The sequence below is a fragment of the Photinus pyralis genome, unplaced genomic scaffold, assembly GCF_008802855.1.
Source record: "Photinus pyralis isolate 1611_PpyrPB1 unplaced genomic scaffold, Ppyr1.3 Ppyr1.4_LG1, whole genome shotgun sequence".
Taxonomy (NCBI): domain Eukaryota; kingdom Metazoa; phylum Arthropoda; class Insecta; order Coleoptera; family Lampyridae; genus Photinus; species Photinus pyralis.
The window spans coordinates 63,502,171-63,528,397 of NW_022170249.1; the positions used below are offsets into that span (position 1 = coordinate 63,502,171).

General features: G+C 38.7%; 3 protein-coding genes across 3 annotated transcripts; 1 reads left to right on the forward strand and 2 right to left on the reverse strand.

Annotated features, from left to right (window-relative positions):
- The first annotated feature begins 2,258 nt into the window (after window positions 1–2,258).
- Window positions 2,259–8,242, forward strand: LOC116158641. The gene is made up of 3 exons (XM_031471460.1): window positions 2,259–2,695; window positions 2,747–3,124; window positions 7,389–8,242. The coding sequence occupies exons 1-3, from the start codon at window positions 2,458–2,460 to the stop codon at window positions 8,213–8,215; spliced, it is 1,443 nt and encodes a 480-aa protein (XP_031327320.1). The 5' UTR covers window positions 2,259–2,457; the 3' UTR covers window positions 8,216–8,242.
- A 500-nt stretch (window positions 8,243–8,742) lies between these two features.
- On the reverse strand, window positions 8,743–9,998 carry LOC116158642. Its single transcript, XM_031471461.1, has 2 exons — window positions 9,435–9,998; window positions 8,743–9,379 (listed from the first exon to the last, which is right to left on the reverse strand). The coding sequence occupies exons 1-2, from the start codon at window positions 9,752–9,754 to the stop codon at window positions 9,157–9,159; spliced, it is 543 nt and encodes a 180-aa protein (XP_031327321.1). The 5' UTR covers window positions 9,755–9,998; the 3' UTR covers window positions 8,743–9,156.
- An 11,222-nt stretch (window positions 9,999–21,220) lies between these two features.
- LOC116165775 lies at window positions 21,221–22,081 on the reverse strand. The gene has a single exon (XM_031480449.1). It carries the CDS (start codon window positions 22,079–22,081, stop codon window positions 21,221–21,223), a length of 861 nt encoding a protein of 286 aa, XP_031336309.1.
- Between the last annotated feature and the right edge of the window lie 4,146 nt (window positions 22,082–26,227).

Here is a 26,227-nt window from a genome sequence, read left to right on the forward strand (position 1 = left end):
AATTACTTAAGGATGTCCGTGGCTCAGTTTTAAGAACTATTAAATCTTGTAAAACAAGACATTCAAAAGCAACATTTAGTAAGTCTTCCCATTCCACCGCACATCAGGTTACAAATTACACTTAGATATCTGGCTAGTGGGGATAGTATGGTGTCCCTTTCTTATTCATTTCGAGTGGGACTTACTACTGTCTCGCATATTATTGAGGAGACTTGCTCTGCAATATGGAAGTGCTTGAAGCCACTTGTGGCGAGCGTGTTGCAACGCCAACTCTGGCTACAAGCCGAAGCAGAATCAAATACACTAGCGCTAGCACCCTACCTCTTTTCCTCTGATTGTCGTCTTGGCTTATTGAAGTTGTCCGCAGCGCACCCTCTCTAGCCCAGTGGAGACGGGTCGGGTCCCTCGTTGGCTTGAACCTAAATATACAAGAAATACCGGAAGATGTGGGCGCCACCAGCTCTAATAACTACACACCGCTGCTGGATCTGACGGGAGCTGGCCCGTAGATGGTACTAAAATTCCGACGACAACTCAGGCTTCCAATAACCCTATACCCAGATAGATACTGCCAATTAAAAAGTCACCATACAATTGACTAGTTCCAATTTATTTAGCCTGACAATAATTATTTATGTCTAGATATGCATAATAATTCCATTGACATGGGTCCCAAGGAATGAATTAATGTGGTAGATGTAACTCTAGCACACACAACCAAAATATCACAGCTTATATTTATAAAAACGCAAATTGACCACACATACAAATACCCAGGGTCGCCTGAATCAAGCAAATGACCCCCCCCCCCTGTTAATATGAACCCCAGCCAGAATAATCACATGCCAAAAGGCACGGCAATAACCCTATGATTTCAACGCCCGAATAGTAGGCACCCTACTATAATAACAGCACCCAAAATCTAGTGCTAAATACGAAATAAATAAAACCCGGACACAACTTATATTCACAATTTAAATATCCAAACCTCGTGGGGTATTGCGCAATAACCGACGGTACCTTTTCCAGCCTAATTCGCTGCAACTAATTATACACTGAACCAACACGAAATCACAGTAGTTACACAGCCCTCATAATCAATCATGCAACAAAATTATTCAACAACCATAATTAATATACCCAATTAATAAATGTCAAAATTCCAGAATACTGGTAAATCTTCCCCACCCCAACAAGAAAAATATTTGACGTTAACTTAGCAGACACAAATGTATAAAACGTTACTTGATTTCTCGGTGACTCTTGGTCTTATTAACGGCCAATTGATTTTACAAAAGCCAAAATACAATTACAATTTGACCAAATGACTAGACTCAATAAATAAGCAATGGGGATCACAACCCCGATTCACAGAACCAAATGAGAATCCGCAGGATTCTTGCCAACGATTATTTCCTGTGAAGGTCTAACTTCGCCGTCCAAAAACAAAAAAAACCGTACGACAGAAGTCACCGACAACGTTCCGACAAATACAATTATAAATATAACACTTAGCTCTGCCGACTCCCTCCAACAACTTCCTCTGCGCTCCAGTAAGGGTAGTTACAATGGGTCGAACCCTGTCTCGATGATGGTTACGATCTTAGACTGCGATTCGCTCGGACAGCTTCCTCCGATAATTCAAATCCTTCGCTACACTGGCCCCAGTTTAGAGACGGCTTCCCCCTCGTTGTAAACAGCTACACATATACCGATGGCCAAATCTACATGCGACCACGACGATAACGTAAAGACTACTCCCCAGGTCGGTACTGTCCTATTAAAGGACGGATTGACAAAATAACGGCGGATGGTCCCAACTTGTTGCTATAATCTCCGATTCAATCACCGCGTGGTCTAACCCCACGTATATAAATGGAATAAGTTCGGCTCGAATCCCGCAAGCGGCTTAAGACGCTCCTCCAACTCCAATTAACCAAAACCAATCGAACGTCTCAACAATTACCGAACTTCCATCAAGAGCAACTTTCCGAAAAAAAACACCAACTATTCAACCATCGCCATCTTAACGACCCTCTCTGTTCCCGTACCGTGCGCTTGCCTAACCCAAAAATGATGACTGCGCCGACTCCCGAATCGCATACATTCCCCGAAACCTTACATATACAGCGTAACAGCGTAAGTCAAAATGTGACCGTCACAGTGTGCCGGCTTGTTCCGTAGTGAGCCCTAGCGCCCATCGCATTGGCGAAACGTACCGGCCAATGACAGCACACGACGCGAGTCGGAATCCTTTATAGGGAATTTAAGATAATTAAAGCGACCTCTACTGTCATTAGCTCAAACGTACCTAAGATATGTAAACAAACAAATGGTTATAGACCGTTTGTATGGTAGGGTGATTTAATTTCGTTTATTTTGCTTTGTTATCGTGTTTAATCTGCTTGTGTTAAAATTTTGAGAAATTTAAGTAATTAATTAACAAGTGTAGTGGGTATGGCGAATACATTTTGCTGTGTACCCGGGTGTAACTCTTTGAAGCGGCGAACCCCTGATATAAGTTTCCACAAATTTCCTAACGTCAACGACACAGTACGAATTCAGACAAAATTGGGCGTTTGGGAAATCGTAAATCGCAGATATATTTGGAAAACTAAACTTCGAATAGGAAAAAACATTAGTGAATTCATGAAAGTTTGTTCATTACATTTTACTGAAAATGATTTCTTTACAAGTAAGTAAATGAAAAAGTGTGAAACTGTTATGATTTTATTTTGTATTTTAGTTCGTCAAAGGAGGAATTTGAAAAAAAATGTTATTCCTACGATGTGTTTACCTAACCCTGTTCATGGTTCAGTACAGGAATTAGCACCATCGAATCGTGGAGTAAGATTATCAATACGAAACCAAATGAAAGAATTAAGGGATATACCGGCAACCGATCCTGTAACTGAAGACAATTGTCATGAAAATATCGACACAGTGCCCACCACTGAGGAACTACAAGCGGCTGATGCATTATTAACATTAATACAAACTGAAAGTCAAAACAGTGAACCAAAAACTTTCAGAGACTTTCAAATTCAAGTCAATACACCATCAAAGTTGACATTGTCCCACTTTATTCAAACTGAAAAAGCTTTAACAAGTTTAACCGGACTGAATAGTGTTGTGACTTTCACAAACACGGTTCTTTTTAAGACTTTTATTAAGTTAAAAATACAACTTAGACACGCTACATGCTACGCTTAAAAACGGACTGCCTCTCACTTCACTTTTTACCACCCGTCCCCTACCATAGAATAGGTAACTAAAACTAATACACTACATTTTTCTTCCCTTAAAACAAAACAACCTTTTCCTTAATCTAAGTATCTAGCTGGTTTTTTAATATTACGAACAGACCTCCTTAATTCTATTGTTTCCTGATTTTTATACAACCGTTTTTCAGGGTTGTCTTCAATAGAGTTTTCACTGTTTGACTTATTCGGTAAATCTGATACATCAGGTAAATTACATAACTCAGGTAAATTAGACCCTTCAGATGAATTTTGGATCTCATGTGACCCATTTAAAGATTTCATGGGACTTAATACCACTGGCGTGCTTTCTTTAATTGACTGATCATCATAAATAACGCACTTCCTTAAATGGTCCACATGCACATGTCTCGCATAATTTTCTACCATAACAATATACGTAACTGGGCTAACTCTAACTTTAATTATCCCGTAACTCCATTTAGCTGTTTCACCCCTAACATTTTTTACATAGACTTTTTCCCCCTCAACGAAACTTTTATATTTGGCCAATCCTACCTCCCTATTTTCCTTTTCCAGGAATGTAGTTTGCTTATCTTTTACAAAATTATTGAAATTCGGTTTTAACATCGAAATTCTGGTTCGAGGTTTTTGTTTTAACAATAACTCAGCCGGTGAGGTTTGAGTCATGTTATGTGGTATATTCCTATAATAGAATAAAAAGTTGTCTAATTTTTCTTGAATTGACTTAATTGAGGTTTTCACATCAAAATTTTGTTTTAACAGGTTATTTTTAAACGTTTGAATAGTTCTCTCAGTGATTCCATTTGATTTCGGATGAATAGGTGGGGACTTTAGAACTTTAATACCTTGAGCTTTACAAAACATTTCAAACTCTTCTGAACTAAATGGCGGCCCATTGTCAGAATGTATCTCATCTGGTAACCCAAATATAGAAAATGTTTGCCTTAGACAAGCAATAACATCACTGGCAGTGGTTGATTTTAGAATCCAAGCATCCACCCATTTACTACTTGCATCAATTAAAATTAAAAACTTTATTCCATTTTTCATGGCTAAGTCTAAGTGTAGTCTTTGCCACTTTCTTGGACACCATGTCCATGATGTCGTTGGTGCATCCGGAATATTTCCCGCCATTAATTGACAGCACTCACATGCTTTCACCAAACTCTCAATTTCTCTGTTGATATCTGGCCAATAAACATATTGACGTGCTAGCATTTTCATTTTCACAATGCCCGGATGTTGTTCATGAAGCAAATGTAAAATTGGTACTCTTAAATGTGTTGGTATAATAACACGGTTGTTAAACATTAAACAATTCATATCCAAATTCAACTGTTCCCTTATTATATAATATGAGTTAAGTGCCGCATCCAATTCTTTGGGATTTGGCCAACCACTCATCATAAAACCAATAACTTGTTGTAAAACTTTGTCTTTCGTCGTCTCATTAGCAATGTCTTTAGCGGATAACGGACTATTTTTGACCACTGAAAAATAATTTACAGATTCCCCACTCATTGAATTTTTTAATGGTAATCTTGAAAATGCATCAGCATTTTGCATATTTTTCCCTTCTCTATATTTAATATTGTAATCATAAATTGACAAAGCTACAGCCCAACGATGACATCTAGCTGCTGCCAACGGTGGCAAACTTTTCTGTGGTGACAAAATGGTTTGCAGCGGTTTGTGATCATTAAATAAGGTGAACTTACGGCCAAACAAATAATTATGGAATTTTCTCACACCAAATATGATTGACAAGGCCTCCTTCTCCAACTGACTATAGTTTTGTTCTGATTTTGATAATGTTGCTGACGCAAACATTACTGGTTTTTTCCCAATTTATTCTTACATTATATTGCTTCAACCTATCCAAAATTTTTATTAGTCTTGCTTGCATTTCGTTATTATCCTTAGCTTGAATTAGACAATCATCCAGATAACAATGCACCCCTTCAATACCTCTCAAAATTTGATCAATTACTGACTGAAAAATGTGTGGGGCACTCTTAATCCCGAATGCCAAACGTGTATAAGCATATAATCCAATTGGTGTGTTAACGACTAATAATTTTTTGCTCTCATCGCTAACTTTTAACTGTAAATACGCATTCTTCAAATCAATAATTGAAAAGATTCTTCCTCCCGCCAGTGACGCAAATATTTCCTCGGTTGTAGGTAAAGGATAATATTGATTTTCAATGCACGGATTAATGGTTTGTTTAAAATCTCCACAAATTCGAATCCTACCATCAGATTTTGGTACCACCACAATTGGGCTTGCCCATTCTGATGTAGTAACAGCTTCTAAAATACCTTCCTTGACTAACTTTTGTATTTCAGCCTCAACTGTATCTTTTAATGCATATGGAATTCTATACGGTTTACAAAATTTAGGAATAGAACTATTTTGAACTTTAATGTTTACTACGAATTCATTAATAAAGCCTTTACTTAATACCCCAGAGTACTTTTGTTTCAAATGCTTAATCACATTTGCCATGGACTCCTGTGAATTCAAATGATTGACCTCAATATGGGAAATAGTTGTATCAAGTAATTTACTTTTCCAATTCGGGATTAACTTATCTAACCAATATCTACCTAACAGACAAACGTCACTATCATAATCAACCACCTTAAGTTCTAACTGAAAGTCATTGTTTCTAAAATGTACATCAACCAAAGCTCTATAAACTGACTTTTTTGCTTCACCAAATAAGGTATTTATTCTACAATTACTTAGCTTGGTTAATGCAACATTTCCGAACCTAGATTTAAACATCTTAAATGGCATTATGGTACTATTGGCACCTGTATCCACTTCCATATTCACTGATTTATTATTGATAAGCACACTTACTTTAACTGGACATTGATCACCTGTTGTAACGCAACGCAACACATCCTCGTTTTCGTAAACCCTGGACCAATGTACTAAATCGTCATATAGCTCCTCGTCGACATCCTCGTTTTGACCCTGCGACGACTGTTCGAACTGTTCCTCTTCCTCCTCGGTGAAATGCACTTTATTCTTGTGGCACAACGGCGACCTTGCGGTGTGACCAATTTTATCACATGCAAAACATTTCCACTTAACGGCTGGACATTTGGAAGGATCGACATGTATTCTCAGGCACCTCTTACAACTTTGACTTTTTCCCAGACTGGAAGTCTGACCTGACTGTTTTGTACGAAACTGCGGCTTTCCTTGACTGTAATTAGACTCGAACTTCTTTTTATTAACTTGACACTTGTTGACTAATTCTGACCCTAAACTTCTCGCTTGCCCTTCGGCTAATTCCATGCTTGATGCTATTTTGACTGCTTTTCCGAAGGTTAACTCTTCTTCTGATAACAACTTACGCCTCATTGCTTCACTTCTTATACCGCAGACAAACTTGTCTCTTAACGCTTCTTCCATGAACTGACCAAACTTACAGTTTTTTACCAAGTTTTTCAACTTCAATGTGAACGCCGCAACGTCCTCGTGACTCTCTTGCCTCGCACAGTGGAATTGATACCTCTCCGCAATGACCAACCTCTTCGGACTGTAATGTTTCATTAACACGTCCTTGAGATCCTTATAGGATTTATCCTTGGGCAACTCCGGAGATAATAAATCCCTCAACACCTCGTACGCCTCTGCACCCAACAATGTTAGGAACATGCAAACTTTCTTCTCCTCTTCCACGCAGTTACACTCGAACAATTGATCCATTCGTTCTAAGTACGAATTTATCTCGCTCTCTTTCGACTTAAACGGTTCGATACTACCTATTAGCATCTTGACAATTTGACTTGGACTTGACTGTTATGTACAGACTACAAGACTTCTTTTCTACAACAGACTTTTCCCACGTTTTTTTTTACGTAACCTAACCTTACTTTTTCCCGTGTGACTTGACTAAGACTTCTCAGTAGACTTAACGGCGTGACTGATATTTAACTTAAATCATCCTCGTCGCCATTATGTTGTGACTTTCACAAACACGGTTCTTTTTAAGACTTTTATTAAGTTAAAATACAACTTAGACACGCTACATGCTACGCTTAAAAACGGACTGCCTCTCACTTCACTTTTTACCACCCGTCCCCTACCATAGAATAGGTAACTAAAACTAATACACTATACAAATAGTTTTATTTTGTTGGATGAAATTTGTGCGTCTATTGCAATCATATATAAAGATGTTCGAATACATAAACTATGTGTCAAGGATCGAGTGTCATTAACATTTACTAAACTAAAATGTGATGTGAGTTATACTATCCTAGGAGTTTTATATGGAATAAGTAGTGTCCTGTGCAGAATTTATTTTATAGAAATGATAAAGTTACTTTCCACCATTTTAAAATCAGTGATCGTATTTCCGTCAAAAATAGAAAATTCACAAAACATGCCAATCTGTTTTGAAAAGTTCCAAGACACTCAAATCGTCTTAGACTGTACTGAGATATTTATTCAGACGCCAAAATGTTTATGTTGCCGAATACGGTTCTATTCACACTATAAAGGTGCACTTACAGTAAAATTTATGACAGGAGTTTCTCCAGCAGGTTTAGTAACTTTTGTTAGTAAAGCATATGGAGGGAGAGCATCGGATAAAATTATTTTTCACGGAAGTGAATTAATCAAAAAATTAGAAAAAGGTTCTGCAGTTATGGTTGACAAGGGATTTTTAATTGAAGACATTTGCAAAATGTATGAGATTAAGCTGTATCGTCCACCATTTCTTCGAGGTAAAGCACAATTTGACGAAGGAGAAGCAATGTTCACTAAAGAAATAGCATCTGCCAGAGTGCACATTGAACGCACTAATCAACGCCTCAAAATTTTTAAAATTCTAGGAGGGAAACTTCAGTGGAATCTTGTACACTACATTGATGACATTATAATAATTATTTGTGCAATTACTAATTTGTCAGCACCAATTTTAGCAGAGGATAAATTTTTAAAATAATATTTTTATAACAATTTATGTATTACACATTACATGTAACATTTTTTTAAAATACTTTCCTTTAACATTAAACAATAAAGTTTTTGAAAAATCGTAATTATATGGTACATCTAGAATTAACATGCTTTTATCAAAAGAACAATAAATAATAAATTTGCAATTAAATACATTTAGCATCGCCATCCCAAGTTGCACTTGTGCAAAATATTTGTGTTTTTTTTTTAATTCATAAATATTGTCTTCAAGTTGCAAGTATTTTAATTTAGGTACCACACTTCCTATGGTCTCTGTAGCACCTAAAACAAGTCATTTAATTATTTTAGATTAATAATAAATTGCAACATACCTGCAAATGGGCATTTAATTTCGATTAATTCTTTTGGATTACCGTCTTGGTCAACAATTATTCCATCAGGTGAATAACCAAGCCAGGAATTAAAGTGAGAAACAACCAATCCACATTCTACAACTTTCAAGCCCGTAGCATCCATAAAAATCTGTCGGGCAACAGCTGGTTCTTGCTCAATGCCATGCTTAGTAAATTTATTCATGAAACTTATTGGATTAAAATAACGATTTGCTTTTTTTTGCCAATCATCTGATTTATACGTATATAGTTCATAAATTCGTGAACCTGTAACCCTAAATTTTCTTTCAATATTCCAAAATTCTTTTGACTGTTTAGTTTTAAGCAATATTTCGTCAATATCTTTCAATAAGTGTTTATCGAACAATTCTTTACAACAAGAACCTATGAAATTTACATGAAAATGATACAATTCCATCATTAAAATTGATTGCGTTGCGTGATTTAAAATGACTACATCATGCTCATCATATGGAGTAAACACTTCTTCATTCTCAAAGGTGGAAAGGTTTGTGCAACGTCGTCCTGCCCTACAAAGTTCATTAACATAATATACATTGTAACATTAAATTGCTCACTTGTGTAATGCCAATGCTGAATTTGGCAATTTAGACACCAAATTATCGTGTATGCCCATTAAAATTGCCTCGTCCAATTTCATACCATCACTTTGCTTTATGCACGGCATTTCTTTAACAGGAATTGCTCTATATTTATCTTGTGTTTTGCCTTTCTGAGCAGACCATGTGCATTTAATATCAGTTTGCGAAACTGCTTCAAGTTTATCGAGGGAAGTCCTACAACAAGGATATCAAAATATCATCTGTTTAACCTGCATAGATTAAATAAAACCTTGAACATTGTAGCAAAACTGCTGAAATATGCTTGCATCGACCACTTTGCCCAGCTTTACAAGAACATGCAAACTTTTCTACAACCCACTTTTCGTCATCATGCACTAAAGTCCCTTCGATTTTATGTGGTGCACTTTGTAAGGCACTCGTTTGTAAACAAAGTGCATACAACGTTAGACGATTTTCCTCCTTGTTTGTTACTCCACACAGTATGATGTGTCCTGCATTAAGAACATGTTCCCCTTCATACACCACTCTAGAATTATCTGTCCCTTTTATATACAGTAGATAGTCACATATCGAGAATCTGTTCTCCATAACCTAGAAAGTTAATATTTTACGTCAGGTTAGATTATTGAACTTATGCATTACTTACGCGGAACGGCAGAAGTTGCGCTTGTATCAATTTACTTCAAATAAGCTATTTCGTGATCCACTCGTATATAATTACTTCAAAAAATTCAAAACATACACACTTTATATATACAAAACAGCAAAGATTAGCAAAGTTTACATATCTTGCAGAGCTTTACAATTTGTCCACCGCGGCGCTGCGATCTTATTTTTAATTCCCTATAATTTCGGCGTTCCTGCGAGCAGAGAGCAGTGGCATCCGCGCTTCGAGATCTTCAACAGCTCCAGCCGCCTACAGCCGAACGCGACCTCGACTACCGGCTCCGTCTACAGCTGACCATTACTCCCCGATCGATCCGCCAGCTCAGACCCGCTGAAACCACGCTTCGCCTACGATCCGAGCCGCTTGTATATATTGTATATATTATTTGACAATAAAACCATTTGGTTTACGTGCCAAACCACTGTATTTACAAGTTCCTGATACCAATGCGTGGAGAACAATCGCCGAAAAGTTTAATACTGTATGCCATTTTCCGCATTGATTGGTGCAATCGATGGCAAACATGTCATTATAGAAGTATGAAAACAAATACACTAAATTTTTGTTACTAATTCCTAATGTTTCAGGCACCAAAACAGAGTGGTTCAACTTACTATAATTATAAGGGTAGCCATAGTATTAATTTACTTGGAGTGGTCGATGCAGACCTATGTTTTATACTTGTGGACATAGGTTCTCCCGGAAGACAAAGTGACGGTGGAGTTTTTCGAAGTAGTGAAATTGGAAGAGCCCTTGACAACAATTCTCTAAATATTCCATGTGCGGAACCTCTGCCATCAAATAGTAGTAATGTAGTGTTCGTTTCGAGGAACGATATCATTCCTTGAGTTATATTAAAACACTACTTATTTATTTGCCACGCCAATTACAGGCGTGCTAAGATTAAAATAAAACACTAACCATGTGGTTACAGTAAAACGTTTACTTACACAGGTTGTAGTCGCTTAGAGAACCGGAGGAAAAAGACGCTGGACGCTTAGCGCAGTCCGGTTTTTATACCACGCCATAGGTGGCGCTCCAGTAGCCCTATGACGATAGTCAGTAGCGCCGGGAGCAGACAGTGGCGCCACATCACCCCCTTTTTAGTATAAAGGTTAATACAGGACACGCCACTGGTGAATACATAACCAAACTTAACCTATACTGGCCTAAACAATGTGCCCACTTAAGATATTTACAAACGAAGTTATTTACAAAATGAAGATATAATTATTTACAAATGTGTAGGTATTTGGCGGGTGTGTACCATGTCTTTGAATTTCGTTGGGAAATGCACCTGTCTGCCTGAACGCGTTTGTCTTGTAGGTTTGTCTTCCTGGGTCGGTGGAGGAGGTAGTTTTCCAGCAGGGTCTGGAACTGGCACGGGAGGTCCTGTCGTGGTAGTCGGTTTAACAGCTGGATGAGTGTCGTTCCCCTCGTAGTAGGCAGGTTTTAATCGGTCTATGGAGATGTTCTCGTCCCTATTCCGAATGCGAACCTTGAAGAATTTGTTGCTTCTGCTGAGGACTAGGTATGGTCCTTCGTATGGAGGTTCCAACGGTTTCCGTACTCTGTCGACACGTATGAAGACATGCTTTGTGGTCTGCAGATCCTTTGGTTGGTAAGTGGATGGTGTTCTGTGGTTTGTCGTATGTTGGAAACGAATGTTACCCATGTTCTTTTGCAGTCTGCATGCGAAGTCGTACTCAGATAGTTGGTTGGGAGTTTTCGTTGCGGGTGGTTCCATCATTGGACCTGGAAGTTTCATGGTTGTTTCGTACAACAATTCGGCTGGTGTTGTATTAACGCCTTCCTTTACTGTGTTGCGGATTCCCAGTAACACTAAAGGTAACGACTCGGTCCAATCTGACTCGTGGCATTTTAACGCTGCCTTTAGCTGACGATGAAACCGCTCTACGAGTCCGTTGCTTTGTGGGTGGAACGACGTGGTGTGAATTTTTTGGATTCCAGCCAGCTTACTCACCTCGGCGAATAGGGATGATTCAAATTGCCTGCCCCTATCTGTGGTGACGGTTGAAGGGACGCCAAATCGTGCTATCCAGTACTCTACGAACGTCTTAGCACACGTTTCGGCTGTGATGTCCTGTATTGGAATCGCTTCAGGCCACCGGGTAAATCTATCGATCATTGTGAGGAGGTATTGCTTTCCATTGGAGTATGGTAGCGGTCCAACGATATCCATGTGGATGTGGCTGAAACGAGCGTCTGGTTCTGCGAAAGTGCCTATGGGCGATCGCACATGTTTGTTGACTTTCGCTCGCTGACATGGAAGACATGTTTTTACCCAATTGGCGACATCTTTCCGCATGCCGGGCCAGAAATATTTGCAGACGACGAGCTTCGTTGTGCCTTTCACTCCTGGGTGAGATAGATTGTGGATGGCATTGAACATAATATTCCTGTAGGTCTGTGGTACGTACAGTCGGCGATGTGGAGTGGAAGTTTCGTAGATTAGTTTGTCTTCAGGTACGCAAGATGGGATTTCTGAGAAAATGTATTTTCCTTGCTCGCGCAACTTCACTAATTCTGGGTCGTCCCGCTGTGCCTTTGAAAATGCCCTTACGTCGATTTGGTTATTTATGTAACCGATTCAACTCTGGACATTGTGTCTGCGGGGATGTTGTCCACACCTGGTATATGTTGAATATCTGTTGTATATTGTGAGATGTAGTCGAGGTGCCTACACTGACGCGGGGTGCACTTCGTTGGTTTTTGCTTGAATGCAAACACTAGCGGCTTGTGGTCCGTAAATACCGTGAAATTGCGGCCTTCAAGGAAGTGTTGGAAATGTTTGATCCCCTTGTAAATTGCCAGCAGCTCTCGATCGTAGGTGCTATACCTAGTTTCTGCTGGATTTAACTTCAAGGAGAAGAAGGAGATTGGCTTGTAGTTGCCAGGTGATCCTTGCTGTAGTACGCCACCTACCGCTGTGTCTGAGGCATCGACGGTGAGATTCATTGGTAATGATAGATTAGGGTAAGTTAACAGAGTGGCATTAACTAGCTTCTGTTTTACTTGCCTAAAAGATTCAATGGCAGCGTCTGTCCAGGTGAGCACTACGTTTCTACGCTGCAGGCCTTTAAGTAGACTGTGCATTGGGGCTAATGCTGCAGCTGCTTCTGGTAGCCATCTCCGGTAGTAGTTCGCCATACCGATGAATTGCTGTAATCCCTTACTTTTTGTCGGTAGAGGAAAATCGTGGATAGCTTGCACCTTTTCCGGGAGGGGGAGGATTCCTTCTGTAGTGATCTTCACTCCAAGAAATTTTAACTCCTGAGCTCCAAATACACACTTGTTCGGATTGATTACTGTTGAAAAGAAAAACATTAAATTCGTTAGATCAAGGTTTCAGTGTGTCAATGTAATAAATTTACCATCAAACTTTAGGCTTTAATCAAATAAAAAATATGACATTAATTAATCAAAGCTGTCTATATAATATTAGCACATTCTCCCCTAGTTATTTTGAAATGTAGTCTTGTAGATACAACGGTAGTTTTCTTTCTCGTTGCGATCTTGTTTGTTCTTCTGTTAATACTGGGTTGGGGAAGGAATTGGATTCAATGACAGGAACTTCTGATACATGAGGAACAGCTCGATCAGATTCAAAACTGTGATCTTGACCTGTAGATTCTTCACGACCAAATATTGAACTGTCCCCTGTTGGAGCCAAATGTTTTAAAGAAACCGTAACTTCCTTCCCATTTGCCCGTCGGATTAAAGCATATTCTGGATTTGCCTCAATCAGATCCACTTCTTCGACCAATGGACTGTACTTGGAAGTTCGTACATGACTCTTCATTAGTACCTTTCCTGGATTTGCTAACCAAGAAGGTATAGCTATTCCATTTGTCGAACAACGTGCATGGGAGAACATCCTTTCGTGAGGAGTGCAATTTATAGATGTACATAAAAGGGAACGTATGGCATGTAATGATTCTGGCAAAACTTCTTCCCATCGCGAAATCTCTAATGCCTTATTCTTCATAGCCAAAGACATGGTTTTCCATAAAATTCCATTATACCGTTCGACAAGTCCGTTGCCCTGAGGGTTATATGGAGTAGATAAACTCGTAGCGATGCCTTGTGTATGAAGATAGTTAATGAGATCTTTCGAGAGAAATGATGTTCATCTGTCAGAATGAATATATGCAGGAGCCCCGAATATGGAGAAAAGATTGTAAAGGTTTGTTTTAATCGTAGCAGAGGTCATATCCCGACAGGGGTAGGCAAAAGGAAATCTTGTATATTCGTCAACAATAGTCAAAATATACGTATTCTTAGTGTTAGAAGGGACTGGTCCTTTAAAATCTACATTGAGCCTTTCGAATGGTCTTGTAGCTTTAATCAGATGATTTTCTTGAGATTTATAGAATCGAGGTTTCAATTCTGCGCAAACGGGACATGCAGAAGTGATTTGTTTAATTTCTTCTAAAGAAAAAGGTAGATTCTTTGATTTGATCCAGTGATACATTCTGGTAACTCCTGGATGACACAGAGATTTGTGTAAATTATACAATTCATCGTGATTTGTGGCTCCACAAATCCTCGATAACGTGTCAGCTACTTTGTTGAGAGAACCAGGACGATATGAGATATCAAAGCTATAACAAGACATCTCTAGTCTCCATCGCTGAATTTTATCGTTTTTGATTTTACTTGTATGTTGCAAATTGAACATAAACGACAATGCTTCCTGATCAGTAATAAGTTTGAAATGTCGATTGCACAAAAAATGTCTCCACTTTCTAATACTCTCAATAATAGCAGTAGCTTCTTTTTCTATTGCAGGGTACTTCTTTTCACTTTCGGTAAGAGTTCTAGTAAAGAAAGCAACAGGACGTCCGTTTTGTGTGAGAGCTGCAGAGATAGCAACATCTGAAGCATCTGTTTCGACAACTAGAGGAAATTTCGGGTCCACACATACGAGTAAAGAGTTGGCAATGTCTCTCTTAAGTTTTGAAAAAGCTGATGTGGCTTCTTTTGATAAAGGAAACGATTTGCTATTCATCAGAGGACGAATCTTTTCAGAGAATCGTGGAATCCATTTCGAGTAATAAGCAAACATACCGACTATTCTCTGTAAAGATCCTTTATCACTAGGTGGAGAAATTTCCAACAAAGGCTTCAAACGATCGGGATCCGGTTTGATCGATCCTTCACTTATAAGATGTCCTAACAGTTTAATGGAAGTAGTAGAAAATTTACTCTTCTTCTCGTTTAATTTGATATTGTATTTCTTTGCTACTTCAAGGAATTTATTAAGATTTTCGTCATGTTCAACTTTATTGCGTCCGCCAATTGTAATGTCGTCAATGTAACAATGAACGCCGCAAAGTTTTTCAGTGTCGACTATTTTATCATTAAATTTTTGGAAAGCCGGTACCCCGTTAGTGACACCAAAAGGAAGTCTTGTAAATTGATACAGTCTCCCGCAAGCTTCGAATGCCGTAAACGGTCGTTCATCAGCACAAATGGGAACTTGATGGTAGGCCGACTCAAGGTCTATTGTGCTAAAATGACTATATTTGGCTACTTCCGAGATCCTCCACAAAAGTAACATTTGTAAGTAGTTCCAGAACGTGTTGAATAACATTGGTTATTAGATATTCCATCAGAAATCACAGTTTTTCGGTTTCACATAAAGGGCTTTAAGAATATCTACAGCGGCTTGGTATGTTTTACAATCGTTAATGTATTCAAATACGTTAGAAGATAAAAAATTTGACAGTACCTGCAACTGATCTTCGTCTTTCACTACATATTCGGATCTTTCAATGAAGTTTTCGAATAGTCGAATCCAATGAAGCCATTCTTGTTGAGCCGTAGGACTATCAGGGTTTGAAGAAAACTTGTCTGGTTTAAAGAGCTTTTCCATTATATTTTTTTATTTGATTAAATTGTAATAAATTTACCATCAAACTTTAGGCTTTAATCAAATAAAAAATATGACATTAATTAATCAAAGCTGTCTATATAATATTAGCACAGTCAAATAAATAGATTTGATTGTTGACTGTTATAAAAAAACTGTACGTTTATTTTTTATTAAAATCATCTTGAATATCTCATCGTCTCTCGTCGTCTCGATTTTTTCAACATGGTAGCAGAGCGTGGTTCCCTATAAAAGAAGTTGGACATTGAATTTCTTTTTGGAATGGAACTTCAAGTACATGGGATCAAGAAACTCAGAGGAACGGAAAACTGGATTCTTTGGAAGTTTGCAGTGAAAAGTTTACTTCGAGGAATAGATGGAGCATATGAGGTATGCATCGGCGAAATTGGGAAGCCAGCTCCTTTGAGAGAGGAAGCAGGAGACGCCGATCGAGCTGAATATAAGGCCAGCTTAAAGCTTGGGATAAGGCGGATCGCGCAGCGAGTCAGCTGATTGTAAAAAACAATCGATTCTAAGGTATTAGCGTTGCTGGTTGCGTGTGAAACAGCACAAGAAATGTGGTTGAAACTACATTCAGTTTACCAACAGCAGACCAAGCAAGCTGCACATATTGTACAGTCAGAGTTTTTTTGTATTTCAAAAAAAACCAGTTGATGACATGGTACATCATATTGCCAAATTTGAACAATTAATTTTGCAGATGCAGCAATTAAATGTAAAACCAGACGAGTCATCAATTGTTGTTAAATTACTAGATTCACTTCCTGATGAATTTGAAAGTTTACGACAAGCTTGGTGGGCAAGGTCAGAAAACCAGCAAACTTTCAACAATCTAGTGGAACTTTTGACAACGGAAGACAAGCGACAAATACAGCGAATTGAAAAACAAGATGAGTTAGTTGCACTTATGGCTAGTAAGAAAAACCATAGTAAAAGTTATAACTACAGTACATCTGGTGAGTCTTCACGTAGCAATGTTAAGAAATTTGATATTTCTAAGGTACGATGCCACCGATGCAATGTTTTAGGCCATCTTCGAAATAATTGTCCAAAGAAAACCGAAAATAAGAAAACTCCAGCGGAAAATTTTTCAAAAACTGAAGCATTTGTTGGAGAAGTTCTTAGTGCTGAAGAAAATGATGTCTGGATTGTTGATTCTGGAGCAACGGATCATATCACACATCGCAAGGAATGTTTTTTCTTCATTTGAATTATTTGAAGAACCTGTTAAGATTTACATTGGGGACAAATCTACGATGAATGCCCTAGGCAAAGGAACTATACAGTTTGATGCTCTAGTCAATGGAATATGGAACGCATGTCACATGGAAAACGTGTTGTATGTACCAACAGCACGAAGAAATCTTTTTTCTGTGACGTCTGCTTTGGACAAGGGAATGTCATTTAGCTCAACTAACAAAGAGTGTTCATTTTTAAAAGGAGGAGTTACAAAAGCTTGTGGTGTAAGAATGTCCAGTTGTTCAAAATGATCATCTGCATAAAGCCACCAAAAATTCCAATGGTAAGTGAAGCAAATATTTCATCTAAAGAGACGTTGCAGATATGGCATGAAAAATTGGGCCATCAAAACAAGTGTCACGTGAAAGAGTTGCTAAAGAAGCACAAAATTGAATTCATTGAGGGTGACGATTTTTGCGGAGCTTGTGTTGAAGGCAAGCAGCATCGTAGTAATTTTTTGAAACGTCAGCAACGTGCAACCGAACCAGGAGAAGTAATAGCAGCTGATATTTGCGGTCCCATGGAATGCCTTTCATTAGGAGGATCAAAATATTTTTTGTGTTTTACTTGCGACTATTCGAAAATGCGTATTGTTTATTTTCTCAAAGAAAAATCCGAGACTGTAAGAAAAATTGCTGAGATGTTGAAAGTTGTGAAGAATCAACTTGGGAGAGCAGTAAAAATTTTTCAATGCGGCGGTGGTTTGGAGTTCGATAACGCTGAAGTGCGGAAACTTATGATGGAGAATGGTATAATATTGTCGGTTACGAATCCATATAGTCCAGAACAAAATGGTTGTGCAGAGAGGACAAACAGGACTGTCGTTGAACTTGCCCGGACAATGCTTCTTGCCAAGAATTTACCGAAACAGTTGTGGGCTGAGGCTGTAAATGCATCTATTTATATTCTAAATCGTACTGGACAGAGTAGTATTCCTGGACAAACACCTTATGAATTGTTTGTTGGTAAGAATATCCACTTAAATAATTTTCACATTTTTGGTACAGAATGCTATGTACATGTACCAAATGTAAAGCGAAAGATATGGGATAAAAAAGGAAAACGTGGAATTTTTGTTGGGTATTCTGATAACGTGGACGGATTTCGGATTTGGTTCAAATCAAAAAAACAAAATTGAACGCAGCAAAAATGTAGTTTTTGGGCCGGAATTGACTGGAAGATTGTTAACTTTATTTCCAAATGAAAATCATAGTCATGGTAACAGTCACGAAAGAAATGAAGTAGTACCACTTCCGGTAGATGTACCCGTTAATCAGGTTGACGATATAATACCTCTAACAGAATTTGCGGAAGATATAGATGATGTTGACGAACAAAGACAATTGCGTGATCGTACAACATTAAAAGCGCCAGAGCGATTGCTAGACATTATGATGGCTGAAATAGAAGAACCAAAATGTTATTCTGAAGCAATACAAACTGCAGAACAGAGACACTGGAATAAAGCAATGAAAGAGGAATTGGACTCGCTTGAAGAAAATCAAACTTGGGAATTGGTTGACTTACCGAAAGGTAAAAAAACCATCTCAAATCGTTGGGTTTACAAGATCAAGCGAAATTGTACTGGAGAAATTGCTCGGTATAAAGCACGATTGGTTGTTCGTGGTTTCAATCAGAGAGAGGGCATTGATTATGAAGAAACATTCAGTCCAGTGGTACGTTTTGATACTATTCGAATTTTTTTGAGTATTGCAGCAAAGGAACGGTTAAAATTAGCTCAATTTGACGTAAAAACTGCTTTCTTATATGGATTCATTGATAAAGAAATTTATATGCAGCAACCTGAAGGTTATGAGGATGGTAGTCAACAAGTTTGCAAATTAAGAAAAGGTCTCTACGGTTTAAAACAGTCACCAAGATGTTGGAACAAACGTTTCAAGGATGTTCTAATTTCTTTTGGATTACAAGAGAGCAAAGCCGATTCATGTTTATATTTTCGTCTAAATGAAAATGATAAGTTGTTGGTTATTCTTTATGTTGACGATGGTCTTGTTGCTGCCACGAAACAAGAAATCATTGAAGATTTCTTGGAAAAATTGAAGGAAGAATTTAAAATAACTATTGATAAAGTTGTTGGAAGTTTCCTGAATATACAAATTGATCGTTTCGATGATGGGTCAATTTTTATAAGCCAAAGAAATTACACTAAAGGACTTCTTCGGAAATATAACATGACTGATGCAAATCCTGTATCGATTCCTATTGAACGATGTCAACTGACAGGGGAAGTACTAAATACTGAACGAACTAATGCCCCTTACCGAGAAGCGGTAGGTAGTTTATTGTATTTGACAGTAGCTACACGACCTGACATTGCCTTTGCTGTGAATTATATTTCGCAATTTGTAGAAAACCCTCAAGAGCAGCATTGGACAATGGTAAAGAGAATTTTAAGGTATTTGAAAGGTACTATTAATTTTGGTATTTGCTATACTGTTACTGGACATTTTCAAGAATTAGAGTCCTACTGTGATGCCGATTATGCAAGTGACCCTAATACGCGTCGCTCAGTAAGTGGAGTATTTTTCAAGTTCTGCGGTGGTGCTATTGTATGGACAAGTAGAAGACAACAAAAAGTGTTTCATTATCGACGACAGAAGCGGAATATGTAGCTGCCAGTGAGGCTGCTAAAGACGCTGTTTGGTTGAGCCGCTTATTTAATGAAATTTCTCCACTATTTGATGTACCAACTCTCTGATAGATAATGCAAGCGCTATAAAACTTGCTAAAAATCCAAGTTTTCATAAGCGCTCTAAGCATATTGATGTTAGGGCACATTTTATTCGAGAAAGAGTACAAAATTGTCAAATGAAGATTGAACATGTATCTAGTGAAAAACAATTGGCAGATATTTTAACAAAACCAATTGCAAGACCCCGTTTTCAAGAACTTCGAACCAAAATTGGAATGATTGAAGTTGAGATTGGTTAGAAGTTATGTTAGGTATATCTGTTATTCGTTACAAGAATTTTGTGTTTTAGGGGAAGTGTTGAAAAGAAAAACATTAAATTCGTTAGATCAAGGTTTCAGTGTGTCAAATAAATAGATTTGATTGTTGACTGTTATAAAAAAACTGTACGTTTATTTTTTATTAAAATCATCTTGAATATCTCATCGTCTCTCGTCGTCTCGATTTTTTCAACAATTACGATTCCATATTCTGTAAAGCGCTGCAGTACGAGATCTAGATGTGCGATATGTTCCTCTTCGTCTTTTGATGCGATCAGTACATCATCGATATAGGCGTAGACGAAGTCGAGGTCACGTAGCACATCGTCGAGGAATCTTTGGAAAGTCTGAGCGGCATTTCTCAGACCGAAAGGCATCTTTACGAACTCGTACAACCCGAAAGGTGTGGTGACTGCTGTCTTTGGCCGATCTGCAGGGTTTACTGGTATTTGGTGATAGGCCTTAACCAAATCTATCGAGGAGAAGACAGTTTTTCCCAGTAAATGGTGACTAAAATCCTCAATATGTGGAATAGGGTATCTATCGGCCGTGGTCACTGCATTTAACATCCGATAATCCCCACACGGTCTCCAGGTGGTATCGGCTTTGGGTACCATGTGCAACGGGCTGGCCCAAGGTGAAGAAGATGGTTGTATCACACCTGCCTCGAGCATCCTTGTGAACTCTTCTTTGGCTATTCGGAGTTTGTCCGGTGCGAGACGTCTGGGTTTGCAGTGTACTGGCGGGCCCTTTGTTTCTATATGGTGCACAACCGTATGCTTTATCGGGTCTTGAATGGGTTTAGCCCTGACGACATCGGGATATTTTTGAATGATGTTAAAAAACTTGTTAGCACTGTAAACTGTGCGCACCGATAACACTGAAGTTTTGTTGCACGAGCACTTACTTTTAATGGATGTTGTATTGTCTGTTAATTGTCTGTTCCTAATGTCTACACTTAAATTAAAATGGTGTAAAAAGTCTGCGCCTATGATTGGACACATCACTTGAGCCACTACAAATGTCCATTGAAAGTTTCTCCGTAAACCTATATTTACACTGATAGTCCTTAACCCATACGTTGCTATCTCGGAACCATTGGCAGATTGAAGGGTGAAGTTGGTAGCTCGATTGTGTTCCTTAAAGGATTTCGGAAGGACACTCAGGTCTGCCCCTGTGTCGATTAGAAAATCAACGTTTAGGGAGTGGTCCTTTATGAAGAGGCGACGGGTTGCTGAGGGACTTGCAGTAGTCGTCGCCTCTACTGCTGCGCCTCGTTTTTTTTACCAGTGCATGGGGGAATACACTTCTTTGCCGAAGCTCCAAATTTACGGTGGTACCAGCATTCCTTTGAAGACGAAGCACTCCGGCTGCGGCTCCTGCCTCGATAGTTGTTTCTCGATCTATTATTTTGGACAGTGAGGATCTGTAGCAACTCGGTCATTTTGCTTGTGAGGGCTGCAATTGCATCGTAGCTCGGTGGTGAGCTGCTTGCACCGGCTTGTTCGGTTTGTGGCTGCGGTGAACTTACTGCTGCCACTGTCGGTGTAATTTCTAGAACCCGGTCAGCTGTCTCGGCCAGTTGTTCCAGTGTTAACTGGTAGAGTGATACCAGTATTGCTTGAACCGATGTTGGGAGTTGCTGTAGGAACAGTTCTTTGAGCGCTCTGTCGTTAACATAACTGGAATTTTGCACAAGCTGGCGCATGTGTCTTAGTAACTGAGACGGTTTTCTGGACCCTAGTTCTTCTCCTGAGAGTAGCTTTTTTAGCTTCTGGGAGTCGGTCATGGCCATCCTAGTGACAATTGCAGATTTTAGCTTCGTATACGGGGTGTTTGGATCCGGCTGTATGATTAGGTCGCTAACTTCATCTGCGATTTCCGGAGGTAAAACGGTGAGCACATGATTAAACCTGGTATCTTCTCGAGTTATCTTGGGGTGTGCCAAGTCGAATTTGGCTTCCGCCATTGAGAACCATAGCTCGACACGATTAGGCCAAAACGCGGGAAGTACTACGGCAGTGGCTGCAATGGTTGTCGTTTGTGGTTGTGGTCCGGCTTGGGTTCCCCGAGGGGGCTCCTCCTGCGGTGCTTGAACGTCGGTAATATTGTCCAGTGGCATTGTTGGATGTGAAAAAAAAAACGTGGCGTGGTTTTCAAAATGGCCGGACGGCGGTTGTTAATTACCGGCTGCGTGATTACACTTTGCGCGGGTCACCAATTGTAGTGTTCGTTTCGAGGAACGATATCATTCCTTGAGTTATATTAAAACACTACTTATTTATTTGCCACGCCAATTACAGGCGTGCTAAGATTAAAATAAAACACTAACCATGTGGTTACAGTTAAACGTTTACTTACACAGGTTGTAGTCGCTTAGAGAACCGGAGGAAAAAGACGCTGGACGCTTAGCGCAGTCCGGTTTTTATACCACGCCATAGGTGGCGCTCCAGTAGCCCTATGACGATAGTCAGTAGCGCCGGGAGCAGACAGTGGCGCCACAGTAACATTACCCCATATGTGTTTGTGGGCGATGAAGCATTTGCCTTGACGACTACAATGATGAGGCCTTTCCCACGCAAAAGTAGCTTAAATTTAAGGAAAAAAATCTTTAATTATCGTCTGAGCGTTGCAAGGAGAACTGTGGAGTGCGCATTTGGACTTTTGAGAGGGCGTTGGAGACTATTGGCCAGACCCATTAATACAAGTATACAAACAACGGTAAAAATTGTGCAAGCAGTAGTATGCTTACATAATTTTATTATTAAAAAAGAAATGACATTGTCCTCTGCAGAACGTAGATACTCTGTACAGGATGGTTTAGAAGGTACATCAACAGGCCTAATCGACATGCAACGAACCGGTAGCAATATGCACAGTCGAAATGCTGGAAACATACGGTGGTAAGTATTTGCAAATTATTTTGAGGGCGAAGGTGCCGTACCATGGCAATTGGAGAAAGCTGAACGAAATGAATTTTAATTTTCTACTGTGCTTAATACAATTCATGTTTGATTTTATGCAATAAAATAGTATGAACAATAATCATTTATTTATATTTGTTTCTTTTGTATGAAGGAGTTGCAGAATTTCCAGCTCTATCCGTGTGCGATTTACGTAAGGGAGACGGCGTAAGCGTTCCCCAACTATCAACAAAAAACCATCAACCCCATCTAAAGGTTGAGTCTTTTCATTTAAGGAATTCAACAAAGCTTGACCAAAATTTCGTTCAAATCGGTCGGTAAATAAGAAAGTTGGGTTTTGCGGCTGCGCAGCGCAATTTTGAAAAGTGGATTTTTTTGCTTTTTTTATTAGAATTTTTCACCAAAATTTCGTTCAAATCGGTCGGTAAATAAGAAAGTTGGGTTTTTTGGCTGCGCAGCGCAATTTTGAAAAGTGGATTTTTTTTGCTTTTTTTATTAGAATTTTTCACCAAAATTTCGTTCAAATCGGTCGGTAAATAAGAAAGTTGGGTTTTGCGGCTGCGCAGCGCAATTTTGAAAAGTGGATTTTTTTGCTTTTTTTATTAGAATTTTTCACCAAAATTTCGTTCAAATCGGTCGGTAAATAAGAAAGTTGGGTTTTGCGGCTGCGCAGCGCAATTTTGAAAAGTGGATTTTTTTTTGCTTTTTTTATTAGAATTTTTCACCAAAATTTCGTTCAAATCGGTCGGTAAATAAGAAAGTTGGGTTTTGCGGCTGCGCAGCGCAATTTTGAAAAGTGGATTTTTTTTGCTTTTTTTATTAGAATTTTTCACCAAAATTTCGTTCAAATCGGTCGGTAAATAAGAAAGTTGGGTTTTGCGGCTGCGCAGCGCAATTTTGAAAAGTGGATTTTTTTTGCTTTTTTTATTAGAATTTTTCACCAAAATTTCGTTCAAATCGGTCGGTAAATAAGAAAGTTGGGTTTTGAGGCTGCGCAGCGCAATTTTGAAAAGTGGATTTTTTTTGCTTTTTTTATTAGAATTTTTCACCAAAATTTCGTTCAAATCGGTCGGTAAATAAGAAAGTTGGGTTTTGCGGCTGCGCAGCGCAATTTTGAAAAGTGGATTTTTTTTGCTTTTTTTATTAGAATTTTTCACCAAAATTTCGTTCAAATCGGTCGGTAAATAAGAAAGTTGGGTTTTGCGGCTGCGCAGCGCAATTTTGAAAAGTGGTTTTTTTTGCTTTTTTTATTAGAATTTTTCACCAAAATTTCGTTCAAATCGGTCGGTAAATAAGAAAGTTGGGTTTTGAGGCTGCGCAGCGCAATTTTGAAAAGTGGATTTTTTTTGCTTTTTTTATTAGAATTTTTCACCAAAATTTCGTTCAAATCGGTCGGTAAATAAGAAAGTTGGGTTTTGAGGCTGCGCAGCGCAATTTTGAAAAGTGGATTTTTTTTGCTTTTTTTATTAGAATTTTTCACCAAAATTTCGTTCAAATCGGTCGGTAAATAAGAAAGTTGGGTTTTGCGGCTGCGCAGCGCAATTTTGAAAAGTGGATTTTTTTTGCTTTTTTTATTAGAATTTTTCACCAAAATTTCGTTCAAATCGGTCGGTAAATAAGAAAGTTGGGTTTTGAGGCTGCGCAGCGCAATTTTGAAAAGTGGATTTTTTTTGCTTTTTTTATTAGAATTTTTCACCAAAATTTCGTTCAAATCGGTCGGTAAATAAGAAAGTTGGGTTTTGAGGCTGCGCAGCGCAATTTTGAAAAGTGGATTTTTTTTGTTTTTTTTATTAGAATTTTTCACCAAAATTTCGTTCAAATCGGTCGGTAAATAAGAAAGTTGGGTTTTGAGGCTGCGCAGCGCAATTTTGAAAAGTGGATTTTTTTTGCTTTTTTTATTAGAATTTTTCACCAAAATTTCGTTCAAATCGGTCGGTAAATAAGAAAGTTGGGTTTTGAGGCTGCGCAGCGCAATTTTGAAAAGTGGATCTTTTTTGCTTTTTTTATTAGTATTTTTCACCAAAATTTCGTTCAAATCGGTCGGTAAATAATCAATCAATCAATCATTTTATTTTCCATGTAGACTACATATAAGAGTATAGGAACGTCACAAAATAAATAAATAAGATAACAAACAAATACGTGCAATAGCGGAATGCTGAAGTACATATTAAGGCGTCTTATGAATTGGCGAGATATTCTTTGATACTGTAAAATGGGTGGTCAATGAGGAACTTTTTTAAATATCTTTTAAACGGGCGAAGAGAGGTCAGATTCTTGGCTTCTTGTGGAAGACGGTTGAATAGCTTTATCATCATATATTTTGGTGATTCTTCAAATAGCGTTGTGCTGTGCGGAGGTACAGTAGGGTTGTTGTGGTAGCGGGTTTTCATGCCCTGGTTGATATCCTCGTTTGTAGTGAAAGCCGATTTATTCTCAAACATATATACCAAACAATTATATATGTATAGGGAATAAATGGACACGATCCTTAGTTGCTTAAAGAGCGGCCGGCAATGATCGTGTGCACCTGCGTAACAGATACGGCGGATAATACTCTTCTGCAGGACGAGAAGTCTGAGCTAGGCAGGAGAGTAGCCCCAGGTGATGATAGCGTAGGATAGGTGGCTACATACGTGTGCGTTGTAATATTTAACAAGCGTAGATTGGCTAACCTGGTCACGAATGCACAGAATTGCGTAACTTGCAGAACGTAGTTTGTTAGAGAGGGACGATATGTGCGGTGCCCAGCTGAGGTGTTCATTCATCATGACTCCAAGGAACTTTTCATTGGAACGTTGCTGTAGGGGCTGATTATCCATGTATGTGACTGGGGCAATGTAATTTCGAGAGCGTATGTTGCGATAGAACATTACGGCAGTTTTCTTATCGTTCAGTTGTAAACGATTGGATGTACACCATTTCGTCATTTTCTCAATCGCCATATTGGCCGTACCCTCCAGGGTGTTTAAGTTGTTATGTGAGATGATTAGCGACGTATCGTCTGCATATTTACACAGTGAGACATTCGTGTTCATAACCGCGTAGTCCATATCGTTGACAAATATGATGAAAAGTAGAGGTGCAAGCGTTGATCCTTGGGGTGTACCAAGATGTTGCCTGTATAATGATGATTTCACTTTTCCGTTGCCCTTAGCGCTCGGTATTTCTACAAATTGGGATCTCCCCTCAAGGAAGGAGTGGATCCAGTTGTGTGCATTCCCAACAATTCCATATGACTCCAATTTGTCAAGTAGTAGTTGATGATTGATGCAATCAAATGCTTTTGACATGTCAAAGTATATGCCCATGGTATACAGCTTGCTATCCAGCGCTTCGTATAT